Genomic DNA, 17,140 nt, shown 5'->3' with positions numbered 1-17,140 from the left:
AAATGAATGAAAATTTCAGTTATTATAGATTGAAGCATTCTGAAACAAATATGAAACAATCTTACTTGGATGACCTAAAATTAAAGCATATAATTAGTTAGTTACCCAATTGTAGCTAATTACAAAATTCAATTACTAGATCTAAACATCTATCCATTTCTTAAGACAAGGTTAACATTTAAAAAAAGCCTAAGTGTCCAAATACCATTCACACAATAATTCACAATATAACATGATTTTTAAATCTCATTGTCACGAATTTATAGGCCAAATGGAAGGAATTTAGTGTTTAATTCCTGTAAATGAATGGGCATTTAAATCACTGAGTCCACGGCGACCAGCGATCACCCCACGCACTAGTCCTATCCTACACACTTGGGACAATATACAGAAGCCAATTAACCTACAAACCTGCACGTCTTTGGAGTGTGGGAGGAAACCAGAGCACACAGAGAAAACCCACGCGGTCACAGGGAGAACGTACAAACTCCGTACAAACAGCACCCGTAGTCAGGATCAAACCCAGATCTCTGGCGCTGTGAGGCAGCAACTCTACCGCTGTGCCACCGTGTCCTTTTTTTTCCAGATTAGATCATAAGGTCATACGTAATAGGAGAAGAATTGGGCCATTCGGCCCATCAAGTCTACTCCGCCAGTCAATCATGGCTGATCTATCCCTCCCTCCTAACCCTATCCACCTGCCTTCTCCCCATAACCCCTGACACCAGTACTAATCAAGAATCTATCTATCTATGCTTTAAAAATATCCACTGACTTGGCCTCCACAGCCGTCTGTGGCAATGAATTCCACAGATTCACCACCCTCGGGCTAAATAAATTTCTCCTCATATCCTTCCGAAAGGTACGTCCTTTAATTCTGAGGCTATGACCTCTGGTCCTAGACTCTCCCACTAGTGGAAACATCCTCTCCACATCCACTCTATCTAAGCCTTTCACTATTCTGTACGTTTCAATGAGGGCCCCCCTCATTCTTCTAAACTCACTCCTGGGATCCACAGTTTTCTATCTGCCTGTAACTTTGGTGTCACGATCATTAAAACCGTTCCCCCCCCACCCCACCCACCCCCCCCCCCCACCCCAACCCCCCCCCCCCCCCCCACTCTGGATGATCACATACCTGGCCCTCTTCAAACTGGTCACCGCCAATAGCTGCCACACAGGGCTTAATGCAGCCTGCGCCCAAGGCAATTAGGAAGATACCAAACATGGATAAGACCCTGGGAATGAAAGAAGCTTTGTCTCAATTAAAAGGCAACATGATTTGCTGGCAAGACTGAGGTGAGTTTGAAACATATAAGATTATTAAGGGATTGGACACGCAAGAGGCAGGAAACATGCTCCCGATGTTGGGAGAGTCCAGAACCAGGGGACACAGTTTAAGAATAAGGGGTTGGCCATTTAGAACAGAGATGAGGAAAAACTTTTTCACCCAGAGAGTTGTGAATCTGTGGAATGCTCTGTCTCAGAAGGCGGTGGAGGCCGGTTCTCTGGATGCTTTCAAGAAAGAGTTAGATAGAGCTCTTAAAGATAGCGGAGTCTGGGGATATGGGGAGAAGGCAGGAACGGGGTACTGATTGTGGATGATCAGCCATGATCACAGTGAATGGTGGTGCTGGCTCAAAGGGCCGAATGGCCTACCCCTGCACTATTAACTATTGAGTTCAGTTCAGTTTATTGTCACATGTACCGAGGGTACAGTGAAAAGCTTTTGTTGCGAGCTAAGCAGCCAGCAGAAAGACAATACCTGTTTACAATCAAGCTGTCTGCAGTGTATAGATACATGACAAAGGAATAACGTTTAGTGCAAAGTAAAGCCAGCAATGTCCGATCAAGGATAGTCTGAGGGTCACTAATGAGATAGATGATAGTTCAAGACTGGCTCTCTGGTTGTGGTGGGATGGTTCAGTTGCCTGATAATAGCTGGGAAGAAACTGTTCCCGAATCTGGAGGTGTGCGTTTTCACACTTCTATTAGACCTTTTGCCTGATGGGAGAGGGGAGAAGAGGGAGTGGCCAGGGTGCGACTTGTCCTTGATTATGCTGCTAGCCTTGTCGAGGCAGTGTGAGGTATAAATGGAGTCAATGGAAGGGAGGTTGGTTTGTGTGATGGTCTGGGCTGCGTCCACAATTTGCTGCAATTTTCCGCGGTCTTGGATGGAGCTGTTCCCAAACTAAGCTGTGATGCACCTTGTGGAATTCTCTGCCTCATAAGGCAGTGGAGGCCAATTCACTGGATGTCTTCAAGAGAGAGTTAAATATAGATCTTAGCGTTAGGAATCAAGGGATATGGGGAGAAAGCAGGAACGGGGTACTGATTCTGGATGGCTAGCCATGATCATTTTGAATGGCCTATTCCAGCACCTATTTTCTATGTTTCTATGTTTAAGGTCATAAGGTTATAAGGGATAGTAGAATTAGGCCATTCAGCCCATCAAGTCTACTCCGCCATTCAATCATGGCTGATCTATCTCTCCCTCCTAACCCCATTCTCCTGCCTTCTCCCCGTAAACCCTGACACCTATACTAATCAGAAATCTGTCTATCTCGGCCTTAAAAATATCCACTGATGGCCTCCACAGCCTTCTGTGGCAAAGAATTCCACAGATTCACCACCCTCTGACAAACATAGACTCATCATACGTTAGCTCACTCATTACTGGGTTCATTCTTGTAAACCTCCTCTGGACCCTCCCCAGAGCCAGCGCTACTTTCCTCGGATAGAGTCATAGAGTGATACAGCGTGGAAACAGGCCCTTCGGCCCAACTTGCCCACACCGGCCAACATGTCCCAGCTACACTAGTCCCACCCGTCTGCACTTGGTCCATATCCCTCCAAACTTGTCCTATCCATGTAACTGTCTAACTGTTTCTTAAACGTTGGGATAGTCCCAGCCTCAACTACCTCCAGTGGCAGCTCGACCCATACACCCACTAACCTTTGTGTGAAAAAGTCACCCCTCAAATGGAGCGGTGGTGGCCGGTTCTCTGGATACTTTCAAGAGAGAGCTAGATAGAGCTCTTAAAGATAGCAGAGTCAGGGGATATGGGGAAAAGGCAGGAACGGGGTACTGATTGGGTATGATCACATTGAATGGCGGTGCTGGCTCGAAGGGCCAAATGGCCAACTCCTGCACCTATTGTCTATTGTCTATTCCTATTGAATCCTTTCCCCTTCACCTTGAATCATTGTCATCTGGTCCTGGATTCCCCTACTTGGGCAAGGGACTCTGTGCGTCTATGGTGATATGGTGCCCAAATTATTTTGAAGAACATCTTTCCTTTTACTCACAAATGTACCGTATGGTTGCCCACCGGTGGAATGGCACCGATTGATGTCACCACGAGGCCGATGATGTACACAATAGAAAGGATGACGATGGTCCTGTTTGTGATCAAAGAAGGCAAACATCAAATCAGTATTTACGAAGATGCGATGAGCTGCTAAGATTAATATTTTTATCCTTCATTTTAAAACGAGGCACGAAACTGGCAAGGCGGAGAAAATGTTTACGAAGGGTGGCACGGTGGCGCAGCGGTAGAGTGGCTGCCTCACAGCGCCAGAGACCCGGGTTCGATCCTGACTGCGGGGGCTGTCCGTACGGAGTTTGTGCCTTCTCCCCGTGACTGTGGGGGTTTTCTACGGGTGCTCCGGTTTCCTCCCACATTCCAAAGAAGGACAGGTTTGTGGGTGAAAGTCAATGTCAAATTTATTCTTCACGTGCTCCAACTAAGGTGCAGTGAAATGAATTTGCCAGCAGCGATACAGTTGAAAAAAACACACACACAATATACGATAGATAGGTTGATTGGCTTCCGTCACGAAATTTGTTCCTTGTGTGCGGGATAGTACAAGTGTACAGGGTCGGCGCGGCCTCAGTGGGCCGAAGGGCATGTTTCCACCCTGTATTTCAGAATTAAACTGAAGGATGTTCCTGCAATTGGAGGGCTTGAGTTACAGTGGGAAAGCCCACTAGTGGGTAAACCCACCGGGAGAACGTGCAAACTCCGTACAGGCAGCGCCCATGGGAGATATACGTGCGACGCCACACGTGAACTCACTTGAACTTTCCCAGCCAGGAGTCAGCAATGAGGGCTCCCAAGACTGGCGTGAAGTAGGCGAGTCCCATGAAGGCATGGTAAATGGCCGTGGACTGATCATCGTCCCAATGAAGGAAGTTTGCAAAGTACAGGGTGAGAACAGCTGGAATACAAGGAATAACGGCAGGTCAGTCAGCGAAAGATGCATCCGCCTCATAACCTCAAAGGGACTAAAGATGAAAATTAGCTATTGGCTATAATCTTGCATATTTACATGTAAATGTTTATTAATATGCACTGTCCCTCTTTAAAAAAAATAAACAATTAAAAAAACAATTACAAAAAAATGCTCATACGTTCTAGGAGCAGAGTTAGGTCATTCGGCCCATCAAGTCTACTCTGCCACTCAATCATGGCTGATCTATCTCTTCCTCCTAACACCATTCTCCTGCCTTCTCCCCATCATCCTTGACACCCGTACATAGATACATAGAAACATAGAAAATAGGTGCAGGAGTAGGCCATTCAGCCCTTCGAGCCTGCACCGCCATTCAATATGATCATGGCTGATCATCCAACTCAGTATCCTGTACCTGCCTTCTCTCCATACCCCCTGATCCCTTTATCCACAAGGGCCACATCTAACTCCCTCTTAAATATAGCCAATGAACTGGCCTCAACTACCTTCTGTGGCAGAGAATTCCAGATCATGAATTTGTCTATCTCTGCCTTAAAAATATCCACTGACTTGGCCTCCACAGCGTTCCGTGGCAATGAATTCCACAGATTCATCACCCTCCGGCTAAAGAAATTCCTCCTCATCTCCTTCGTAAAGGAACGCCCTTTTATTCTGAGGCTGTGACCTCTGGCCCTAGACTCTCCCACTAGTGGAAACATCCTCTCCACATCCACACCATCTCGGCCTATCCAGGGTGTATGGAACGAGCTGCCAGAGGAGGTAGTTGAGGCAGATACTACTGCAACGTTTGAGAGACATTTAGACAGAGGGCAAATTTGACCCACCAATCTATCAATTTCCTCTTTAAAAATATCCATTGACTTGGCCTCCTCCACAACCTCCTGTGGCAATGAATTCCACAGATTCACCACCCTCTGACTAAAGAAATTCCTCCTCATCTCCTTTCTAAAGGTACGTCCCTTTATTCTGAGGCTATGGCCTCTGGTCCTGGACTCTACGACTAGTAATCTGTATTATTTGATTACGGAGTAGTTGGTGCTAAAGGGGATTCCACTCCAAGGGTTCCCGAGTGTGGTAGCATGATGGTGAAGCCGCCATTCTGATGCTCGCCTTCATTCGCCCAGGCACACTAACAGCATTTCTTCTCATTTAGACAGGTCCATGGATAGGACAGGTTTACAGGGATATGGGCCAAATGTAAGCAGGTGGGACTAGTGCAGGTGGGACATGTTGGTCGGTGTGAGCAAGTTGATCCATGTGGTCTGCTTCCACACTGTATATCCCCATGACCATATCTGTTGTACTGATGTAGGGCTTGATGTTATTCATGTATAATATGATCTGATTTAATCGGATAGCACGTAAAACAAAGATTGTCACTGTATCTCGGTACGCAGAGTGTCAGACAGCACAGAATTATAAATCTAATCCTAAATCTAAACATGGGTGGGGTAGTGGAAGTGTTGCTGCCTCACAGCGCCAGGGACCCAGGTTCGATCCTGACTATGGGTGCTGTCTGTATGGAGTATGTACGTTCCCCCCGTGATCTATGTGGGTTTTCTCCAGGTGCTCCGGTTTCCTCCCACACTCCAAAGACACACAGGTTTGTAGGATAATTGGCTTTGGTAAAAATTGTCCCTAGTGTGTGTCGGATAGTGTTAGTGTGCGGGGATCGCTGGTCGGTGCGGACCTGGTGATATGCTGTATCTCTAAACTAAACTAAACAAATGAATTCCCATCATATTGTCTTTTTTAGTTCAGAGATATAGCACAGAAACAGGCCCTTCGACCCACCAATTCCACGCTATCCCCACACATTAACCCTATCCTACACACACAGTGGACAATTTACATTTATACCACGCCAATTTATCTACAAACCTGTGCGTCTTTGGAGAGTGGGATGAAACCGAAGATCTCTGAGAAAAACCACGCAGTCACGGGGGGAACGTACAAACTCCGTACAGACAGCATTTGTAGTCGGGATCGAATCTGGGTCACCGGTGCTGCAAACGCTGTCAGGCTGCAACTCGACCTCTGCGCCACCGGGCTGCCCTTATAATGGCATTGATATGCGACACAATAGGTATAGAATAAAATAGAAGGTAGTTCTTGCAATAACTTTATAAATCATCGGTTAATATTGTGTGCAGTTAGAAAGCAATGGTCGGGTGTAAAGAAAATTCACCAGAATGTTGAAACTGCAGATGCTGGTTAATACACAAAAAGACACAAAGTGCTGGAGTAACTCAGCAGGTCAGGCAGCATCTCTGGAGAACATGGATGGGCAGCATTTCAGGTCAGGACCCTTCTTCAGCCTGATTGTGTGGGGGAGGGGAGAAGAAATCTGGAAGAGGGGAGAGGCCGGACACAGGTGGACACAGGCAAGAGGTGGACACAGGCAAGAGGTGGACACAGGCAAGAGGTGGACACAGGCAAGAGGTGGACACAGGCAAGAGGTGGACACAGGCAACAGGTGGACACAGGCAACAGGTGGACACGGGCAACAGGTGGACACGGGCAACAGGTGGACACAGGCAACAGGTGGACACGGGCAACAGGTGGACACTGGCAACAGGTGGACACAGGCAACAGGTGGACACAGGCAACAGGTGGACACAGGCAACAGGTGGACACAGGCAACAGGTGGACACAGGCAACAGGTGGACACAGGCAACAGGTGGACACAGGCAACAGGTGGACACAGGCAAGAGGAGGTGTCGATCAGCATATTGTTGGAACAAAGGTCAGAGATAAGAATAGCAGGTGTGAGACTGGTATAAAGAGTTGTGAATTGTGAAGTCATGGAGTCATACCGTGTGGGAACAGGCCCAACCTGCCCACAACCGACCAGCATGTCCCATCCACACTGGTCCCACCTGCCTGCGTTTGGCCCGTATCCCTCTAAACCGGTTACATCCATGTACCTGTCTAAATGTTTTTCTTAAACGTTGCTGCAAATGGCAAATTTCAGACTTTTCCGGTGTCCTCTTTTCCAGTTGCCATTACTCTCCAGGTACAGGAGGAGTGATCTCACGCAGACCCAGTAGAACAGATCTTCCAGTCGTTACTTCCTGTTTAGTTGGTTGTTTATTGAAGTAGTTGTACAAATAAAATGATGAACGAACCAGGTTTTCCTTATGCTGCATGCAAGTTGTAGCTGGCTGCTCTGTCCCTGGGCTGGTGAGAACTCTATGCTCTCCCTCCCTGTACCTGCCTCTTCCTGTCCCCTATGCCCTTATATATACACAACCCTGTGCATCTAATGATCGCCCCCAAGTGTCCAAAATAATACTGCAAGATATATCTAGACAAAATAATATAATATGCCAACAGTCGCTAGGCAAAACATAAATGACTCCTTCAGTTGCGATAGTCTCTGCCTCAACTACTTCCTCCGACAGCTCGTTCCATACACCCACCGCCCATTGTGCGAAAAGGTTACCCTCAGGTTCTTATTAAATCTTCCACCCCTCAACTTAAGTCTGAGGGGTGAAAGTAGCAGGAGAAGGGTGGGTGGGGGGGGGGGGGGGGAGATATAGGTGAGTCCAGGTGAAGCACTGGATAGGGGAGAGGAGGGGGAGAGGGGGGAGAATGGGGAATTGTGGGAGGTGGTGGGGGATAGCCACAGTAGATGTTCCCTAATATTGGAGAAATCATTGTTCAATACCGCTGGGTTGTTAGCTACCCAAGCGGAATATGAGGTGCTGTTCATCCAGTTTGCGTGTGGCATCACTCTGACAGCGAAAGAGGCCCAGTGTGGGAATGGGAAGATGAGTCAAAATGGCGAGTTGAGAGTTGTTATTCAGAGAGGAAGCCAGTGACCAGTGGCATGACCAGTGGCATGACCAGTGATGTGACCAGTTACATAACCAGTGATGTGACCAGTGACGTGACCAGTGATGTGACCAGTGACGTGACCAGTGGCATGACCAGTGGTGTGACCAGTGATGTGACCAGTTACATAACCAGTGATGTGACCAGTGGCATGACCAGTGATGTGACCAGTTACATAACCAGTGATGTGACCAGTGGCATGACCAGTGATGTGACCAGTTACATAACCAGTGATGTGACCAGTGGTGTGACCAGTGGCCTGACCAGTGGCGTGCCTCAGGAATCAGTGCAGTGTCCACTGTTGTTTGTCATCTTACAAAATTCTTAAGGGGTTGGACAGGCTAGATGCAGGAAGATTGTTCCCGATGTTGGGGAAGTCCAGAACAAGGGGTCACAGTTTAAGGATAAGGGGGAAATCTTTTAGGACCGAGATGAGAAAAACATTTTTCACACAGAGAGTGGTGAATCTCTGGAATTCTCTGCCACAGAAGGTAGTTGAGGCCAGTTCATTGGCTATATTTAAGAGGGAGTTAGATGTGGCCCTTGTGGCTAAAGGGATCAGGGGGTATGGAGAGAAGGCAAGTACAGGATACTGAGTTGGATGATCAGCCATGATCATATTGAATGGCGGTGCAGGCTCGAAGGGCCGAATGGCCTACTCCTGCACCTATTTTCTATGTTTCTATGTTTCTATTCTCAAGTAACAATTTGGATGACAATGTTGATAAAACGGTTTGTATGTTTGCAGGGGGTCAAGGGTCATGGGGAGGAGGCAGGAGAATGGGGTTGAGAGGGAAAGATAGATCAGCCATGATTGAATGGGGGAGTAGGCTTGATGGACCGAATGGCCTAATTCTTCTCCTATCACTTATGAACGTACAAATGTATGACACCAGAACTGGCGGTGTAGTGGACAGTGAATCAATATACAGTGGCTTGCAAAAGTTTTCATACCCCTTGAACTTTTCCACATTTTGTCACGTTACAACCACAAACGTAAATGTATTTTATTGGGATTTTATGTGATAGACCAACACAAAGTGGTGCATAATTGTGAAGTGGAAGGAAAATGATACATGGTTTTCAAATTTTTTTACAAATAAAAAACTGAAAAGTGTGGCGCGCAAAAGTATTCAGCCCCCCTGAGTCAATACTTTGTAGAACCACCTTTCGCTGCAATTACAGCTGCAAGTCTTTTGGGGCATGTCTCTACCAGCTTTGCACATCTAAAGACTGAAATTTTTGCCCATTCTCCTTTGCAAAATAGCTCAAGCTCAGTCAGATTGGATGGAGAGCGTCTGTGAACAGCAATTTTCAAGTCTTGCCAGAGATTCTCAATTGGATTTAGGTCTGGACTTTGACTGGGCCATTCTAGCACATGAATATGCTTTGATCTAAACTATTCCATTGTAGCTCTGGCTGTATGTTTAGGGTCGTTGTCCTGCTGGAAGGTAAACCTCCGCCCCTGTCTCAAGTCTTTTGCAGACTCTAACAGGTTTTCTTCCAAGATTGCCCTGTATTTGGCTCCATCCATCTTCCCATCAACTCTGACCAGCTTCCCTGTCCCTGCTGAAGAAAAGCATCCCCACAGCATGATGCTGCCACCACCATGTTTCACAGTGGGGATGGTGTGTTCAGGGTGATGTGCAGTGTTAGTTTTCCGCCACACATAGCGTTTTGCATTTAGGCCAAAAACATCAATTTTGGTCTCATCTGACCAGAGCACCTTCCTCCACATGTTTGCTGTGTCCCCCACATGGCTTGTGGCAAACTGCAAACGGGACTGCTTATGGCTTTTTTTCAACAATGGCTTTCTTCTTGCCACTCTTCCATAAAGGCCCGATTTGTGGAGTGCACGACTAATAGTTGTCCTGTGGACAGATTCTCCCACCTGAGCTGTGGATCTCTGCAGCTCCTCCAGAGTTACCATGGGCCTCTTGGCTGCTTCTCTGATCAATGCTCTCCTTGCCCGGCCTGTCAATTTAGGTGGACAGCCATGTCTTGGTAGGTTTGCAGTTGTGCCATAATCTTTCCATTTTCGGATGATGGATTGAACAGTGCTCCGTGAGATGTTCAAAGCTTGGGATATTTTTTTATAACCTAACCCTGCTTTAAACCTCTCCACAACTTTATCCCTGACCTGTCTGGTGTGTTCCTTGGGCTTCATGATGCTGTTTGTTCACTAATGTTCTCTAACAAACCTCTGAGGCCTTCACAGAACAGCTGTATTTATACTGAGATTAGATTACACACAAGTGGACTCTATTTACTAATTAGGTGACTTCTGAAGGCAATTGGTTGCACTGGATTTTATTTAGCGGTATCAGAGTAAAGGGGGCTGAATACTTTTGCACGCCACACTTTTCAGTTTTTTATTTGTAAAAAAATTTGAAAACCATGTATCATTTTCCTTCCACTTCACAATTATGCACCACTTTGTGTTGGTCTATCACAAAAAATCGCAATAAAATACATTTACGTTTGTGGTTGTAATGTGACAAAATGTGGAAAAGTTCAAGGGGTATGAATACTTTTGCAAGCAAATGTATCAGAGATTACAACAAGGTTTGGATGATCAGATAAGTGGGTCAAGAAATGGTAGATTTAACCAGGAAAAGGAAGTTAAAAGTTGTTAGCAACTGGGAGATGCAGATGGCCTTTCCAAAGTTCCCACCCTTGTTCCTCCTGCCCACAGCAAAAATCATGATCCTGACCCAAAATATCAACTATTCCTTCTCTCCAGAGAAGCTGCCTGTCTCGCCGAGTTACTCCAGCATTTTGTGTCTATCTTCTCTGAAAATCAGCATGTGCGGTTTCTTCCTACAACGGCACGGTGGCGCATCGGTGGAGTTGCTGCCTAAAGGGCCTGTCCCACTTCCACCACCTAATTCACCACCTTTTTTACTCGTGGACATTTTACATCAGGCTAGAAAAAACGCCCCGACCTACTTGATGCCATGAGTACCTACGACCAGCATCACGACCTACTGACGACCTCCTACGACCTTGTGACGACCATGCTGCGAGTATGAGTCAAGGGCAAGCTCAGCAGAGGTCGTGAATTAGGTCGTGAAAGTGGGACAGGCCCTTTATAGCGCCTGAAACCCAGGTTCGATCCTGACCACGGGTGCTTGTCAGTAGAGAGTTTGTATGTTCTCCCTGTGGCCTGCGTGGGTTTTATCCGAGACCTTCCCATTTCCCCCCACACTACAGAGAAGTGCAGGTTTGCAGATTAATTGGCTTGGCATAATTGTAAACTGCAAAATTATCCCTAGTGTGTGTGTGTGTGTGTGTGTAGGGTAGTGCAAGTGGGTGGGGATCGGTAGTCGGTACGGACTCGGTGGGCCGAAGGGCCTGATTCTGCACTGTATCTCTAAACTAAACAATTGCAAACTACAACCGCACTGAGCGGGAACACACCTTTCATGCCATAGAAGGAGAAGCGTTCACAGAATTCATTCACCACCACGAATATAATGCTGAGGGGGTAGGTGGTTCCACACAGTCGCTGGAGGAGGCAGAAGAAAACTGTTATTAAAAGGCAATGACGTAGAAACACAGAAACAAAGACAATAGGTGCAGGAGTTGGCCATTTGGCCCCCCGTGCCAGCACAGCCATTCAATGTGATCATGGCTGATCATCCATAATCAGTACCCCGTTCCTGCTGTCTCCACATATCCCTTGATTCCGTTAGCCCCAAGAGCTCTATCTAACTCTCTCTTGAAAACATCCAGTGAATTGGCCTCCACTGCCTTCGGTGGCAGAAAACGCCACAGATTCACAACTCTCTGGGGAGTTTTTCATCATCTGCACTGCATTACGTTACGACTGCCACTGTTGCCAAGATGGCGGCCAACCCAGGCGACTGTTTGCGTGCTGGACCACGGAAGTCGATCTACAATCACATATTACAATCGCTCCCCACACACTTACGTAAATCTCTACTCCTGCAGCAACATTTCTGACTTTTAACTATCATCTTCTCAAACTCCTCTCAGACTCCTCTTTAGGGTGGCACAGTGGCGCAGAGGTAGTTCTTGCCTTACAGCGCCAGAGGCCTGGGTTCGATCCTGACCACGGGTGCTGTCTGTACGGAGTTTGTACGTTCTCCCCATGACCTGCGTGGGTTTTCCTCGAGATCTTCGGTTTCCTCCCACACTCCAAAGACGTACAGGTTTGTAGGTTAATTGGCTTGGCATAAATGTAAATTGTCCCTAGTGTGTGTAGGATAGTGTTAGTGTGTGGACTCGGTAGGCCGAAGGGCCAGTTTCCGTGTTGTATCTCTAAACTAAACTAAAGACCTGTCCATTCTCTGACTCCCGGCACCTGAAGACCACCCGCGTCAACTCTTTGAGCGGCGATGACCGAGCAGCGAGGCCTAGCGCGACCGATGAGACCTGGCTGTTGTCAGGCAACTGAATCATCATACTACAACCAGAGAGCAGTCCTGAACTACTATCAACCTAATCGGTGAACTTTGGAATCTCTAACTTCAAGTAACCCTTGCTTTCCCTCACTCTCTCTCTCCGTCCCTCCCCCACCCTAGTTCTCCGACTAGTTCCACCAAAGATCCTATAGCGGAGCAAGATAGACCACTCCTGCTAAATGCAATGGGCTGATGTGTAGTACGCAACGGAGGGCCTTTTCTTCATCCATTTCAGTAACCGGACACGACTTTGGTTATCCCTCTCGCAGTGTAATCAACGTTGCGGCGGAACAGTTTGTGTTAATAAATTATAATTCTGAAAATGAGGAGAAGATTTTTACCAAATAACTTTTATTTTTACGAGGATGTTTCCGTAACCGGCTTCCATCTCCGCACTAGTTATCTTTGCTCCGCGATGGGATATTTGGTGCGGAGACGGAAGCCGGTTACAGAAATGGGGCCGTAAATTACCCATGAATCTGCCCATGACCGTACTACGTCTTTTTCGTCGAGTGGACTATCTTGCTCGCTGTAGGATCTTTGGTTCCACTATCCTCCTGATTAATTTTTCTGATCGCATGGATCGATGTCATCTTCCCCTCAGTTAACAATGAGCCATTCTATATTTCCTCGACCATCGCCTGCTTTGATCTGTCCTTTTCACACCTGACCCTTCCATATCTCTAGTCTCCCTTTCTCCTGACACTCAGTCTGAAGAAAGGTATTGACCCTAAACGTCACCCATTCCTTCTCTCCAGAGATGCTGCCTGTCCCGCTGAGTTACTCCAGCACTTTGTGTCTATCTTCGGTGTAAACCAGCATCTGCAGTTCCTTCCTACACACCAGGCGCAATTTACCAAAGCAAATGAACCTAAAACTCCGCATGTCTCTGGAATGTGGGAGAAACCGAATATCTCGAAAGCCCAACAGGTCACGGGGAGAACGTACAAACTCCGTACAGGCAATCACCCGTAGTCGGGATCGAACCAGGGTCTCTGGCGCTGTAAGGCAGCAACTCTACCGCTGCGCCACCGTGCCACACTAGTAAAACATTTTATATTTATTTCTTGTATATTCTTTTGTTGTGTTGATGTGATGATGTGCCTGTAAAGCTGCAACATGTAAGAATGTTACTGTGGGTTAGGCTGCATCTCTGGTGCAACTAAAATAGGTACAGACAAAATGCTGGAGTAACTCAGCGGGACAGGCAGCATCTCAGGAGGGAAGGAATGGGTGACGTTTCGGGTCGAGACCCTTCTTCAGGCAGGTCATTTTCCATCCCAAATTGCTGGAGTAACTCAGTGGGTCCGGCAGCATCTCCGGAGAATAAAAGATAGTTCAAGGTCTCCAATGAGGTAGATGTCAGAGGTACAGGTGTCAGGGGTTATGGGGAGAAGGCAGGAGAATGGGGCTAGGAGGGAGAGATAGGTCAGCCATGATTGAATGGCGGAGTAGACTCAGCGGGCCGAATGGCCTAATTCTACACCTATCACTTATGAACTTATGAGATGGCAGCTCAGGACTGCTCTCTAGTTGGTGAGAGGACGGTTCAGGTGCCTGATAACAGCTGGGAAGAAACTGGCCCTGAATCTGGAGGTGCGTGTTTTCACACTTCTGTACCTCTTGGCATGAAAGGTTTGGAGGGATGTGGACCAAATGCAGGCATCTATAATAAATCTCTAGCTTCAACTAACTCTTGTTTTCCTTCTCCCTCCCTCCATCCCTCCCCCATCCTGGTTCTCCGACTAGTTCCACTGGTCCTCCTCATTCATTTTTACAATTGTATGCCTCGTTGTCACCTTCCCCTCAGATAACAATGAGCCATTCGACATTCCCTTTGATCACTATGCTTTGCACACACGCACACACACACACACACACCTCATAGCCTCAGATTTAAAGGATGTTCCTTTAGGAAGGAGATGAGGAGGAATTTCTTCAGTCAGAGGGTGGTGAATCAATGGAATTCATTGCCACAGAAGGCTGTAGAGGCCAAGTTAGTGGATAATTTTAAGGCAGAGATAGATAGGTTCTTGATTAGTATGGGTGTGGGGAGAAGAATGGGGTTAGGAGGGAGAGATAGATCTAGGGTTGCCAACTTTCTCACTCCCAAATAAGGGGCAAAAGGTCAAAATACGGGACAAATTCCCGACGGCAATTCATTGACCGACTCAGCCGTGACTGGGTGAATGATGAGTTGGCCCGGGTGCTGGACTGCACACAAAGCCCAGCCGGCGGGCCAGCTGAGGAGTTTTGGCCCGGGCGACTTCGCACACAAAGTCCAGCGACCCATCCAACTCATAAACCGATGATTGGCCATGAGAAGGAGGGGTGGTGGTGTCGGCGGTAAGCGAAGGTCCGAAGGTCGGACAGCTGGCCGGGCTGCCGACTGACGGGGCCACGGGCGAGGCGCTGCTGCTACTGCTGCTGCACTCCATGGGCTGCACTACATCGGGACGGGTGAGGCGCGGCTGGACGCGGCGCTCTGACCCGACAGTCCCCTCGACCCGAGTAGCAGCAGTCAAATACGGGACAAGGGCGGTCCCGTACGGGACAAACCAATTTATTGCCCAATATATGGGATGTCCCGGCTAATACGGGACAGTTGGCAACCCTAGATAGATCAGCCATGATTGAATGGCAGAGTTGACTTGATGGGCCGAATGGCCTAATTCTGCTCCTATCACTGATGAACCCATGAACACACACACACACACACACACACAAACACATCGATAGTTTACGATAAATACATGTAAATTATCGGTGTGTTTGCCCAACAAAAAAACCAGTCATTGTGAATCTGTGGCCCGCGGCTGCTCCATTCTACTGTAGACAACATCAGCCGTGGATATGTCTGAGAAACACCAGCAAAGCAACACATTGCGCTTCCAACTGGGCATCCAGCAAGTTGCCTTCTCTCCCACAACCCACGGTTCATCATCGTTACTTGTAAATACACCTCATGCATACTAACCGGAGACTGCTTCTTGGGAGAGCACGGGTCATTCTCAGTCTCATCTTCTTTGGTGGGGAGGGGGAGGAGGAGAGAGAGGGAGGGGGGGGGGGGAGAGAGAGGGGGGGAAGAGAGAAGTGGGGGTGAGAGAAGTGGGGGAGAGAGATGTGGGGGAGAAAGAGGGGGGGAGAGAAGGAGAGAGGGGGGAACGAAAGAGGGGGAAAGATGGGGAAAGAGGGGGGAGAGAGGTGGGGGAGAGAGAGGTGGGGGAGAGACAGGTGGGGGAGAGAGAGAGAGTGGGGGAGAGAGAGAGATGGGGGGTAGAGAGAGAGAGGTGGGGGAGGGAGAGGTGGGGGAGAGAGAGGTGGGGGAGAGAGAGATGGGGGGAGAGAGGGGGGGGGAGAGAGGTGGGGGGAGAGAGGTGGGGGGAAGAAGAGGTGGGGGGAGAGAGAGGGGGGGAGGAGACGAGGGTGGGGAGAGAGGAGGGGGAGTGAGAGGGGGGGGGAGAGAGGTGGGGGGAGTGAGCGGTGGGGGGGAGAGAGGTGGGGGAGTGAGAGGTGGGGGGAGAGAGGTGGGGGAGAGAGAGGTGGGGGGGAGAGAGGTGGGGGGGAGAGAGGTGGGGGGGAGAGAGGGGGGGAGTGAGAGGTGGGGGGGAGAGAGGTGGGGGGGAGAGAGGTGGGGGGGAGAGAGGTGGTGGAGTGAGAGGTGGGGGGGAGAGAGGTGGTGGGGAGAGAGGTGGGGGGGAGAGAGGTGGGGGAGAGAGAGGTGGGGGAGAGAAAAGTTGGGGAGAGAGAGGTGGGGGAGAGAGGTGGGGGAGTGAGAGGAGGGGGAGAGAGGTGGGGGAGTGAGAGGAGGGGGAGAGAGGAGGGGGAGAGAGGAGGGGGAGAGAGGAGGGGGAGAGAGAGGAGGGGGAGAGAGGAGGGGGAGAGAGGTGGGGGAGAGAGAGGAGGGGGAGAGAGGAGGGGGTGAGAGGAGGGGGAGAGAGGAGGGGGAGAGAGGAGAGGGAGAGAGGAGGGGGAGAGAGGAGGGGGAGAGAGGGGGGAGAGCAGGGCGAGAGAGGAGGGGGAGAGAGGGGAGAGAGAGAGGGAGAGAGGAGGGGGAGAGAGGAGGGGAAGAGAGGAGGGGGAGATGAGGAGGGGGAGAGAGGAGGGGGAGAGGAGGAGAGAGAGGGGGAGGAGAGAGAAAGGGGGGGGGGAGGTAGAAGAAGGGGGAGGTAGGGGGGGGGGGGAGAGAGAAAGATGTTTACAACGGTAACATGACCCACAGATCCCCTTTATAAATACCCTCGGCGAGACGTATCAACGTTAAGCCATGTTAAAAATGGAAATAAGAGAAACAAAGTTGGCGTTGGCAAATGAAATGAGACCAAAAGAACATACCTGTGTTTTTCTTTGCCATTTCGGAACAGAGTTTGGAAAAGTTTTCAAATAAGTTCCAGCACACTCTCTCTCTCTCTGCCTGTGCACTGTCGGCCGGGAACTTGGCATGTTTGAGTGATTATTGTGTGTGTGTGTGTACCTTTGAACACACTCAGCCACATGTACACACCCCTTCACGGAAACCTTGGGTCGCGAGCAAGGTCACCGGAGGTTTCTGTTCAGGTTGCCTATGTGGGACAGGGGTTGTAAGTTGTAGCGAAGGTTGGAGGGAAGAATGATTGACA

The 17,140-nt window shown here is 48.8% G+C and overlaps 1 protein-coding gene across 1 annotated transcript in view; it reads right to left on the bottom strand.

Moving 5' to 3' along the window:
• Nucleotides 1-16,927, bottom strand: part of LOC116975566 (solute carrier family 15 member 2-like) — a 94,075-nt gene extending 77,148 nt beyond the window's left edge. Inside the window, exons 1-6 of the mRNA XM_033024858.1 lie at nt 16,857-16,927; nt 15,499-15,545; nt 11,515-11,602; nt 4,080-4,221; nt 3,310-3,402; nt 1,139-1,238 (exon numbers count right to left, since the gene is read on the bottom strand). Coding sequence (XP_032880749.1) covers nt 1,139-1,238; nt 3,310-3,402; nt 4,080-4,221; nt 11,515-11,602; nt 15,499-15,545; nt 16,857-16,875 — 489 coding nt within the window. The 5' untranslated portion in view covers nt 16,876-16,927. The remainder of the gene's footprint in view (nt 1-1,138; nt 1,239-3,309; nt 3,403-4,079; nt 4,222-11,514; nt 11,603-15,498; nt 15,546-16,856) is intronic.
• Between the last annotated feature and the right edge of the window lie 213 nt (nt 16,928-17,140).

This window comes from Amblyraja radiata, chromosome 7 (genome assembly GCF_010909765.2).
Source record: "Amblyraja radiata isolate CabotCenter1 chromosome 7, sAmbRad1.1.pri, whole genome shotgun sequence".
In the NCBI taxonomy this organism is placed as follows: domain Eukaryota; kingdom Metazoa; phylum Chordata; class Chondrichthyes; order Rajiformes; family Rajidae; genus Amblyraja; species Amblyraja radiata.
Note: the sequence above shows the minus strand (reverse complement) of the source record. Positions and strands in the feature narration are given on the sequence as shown.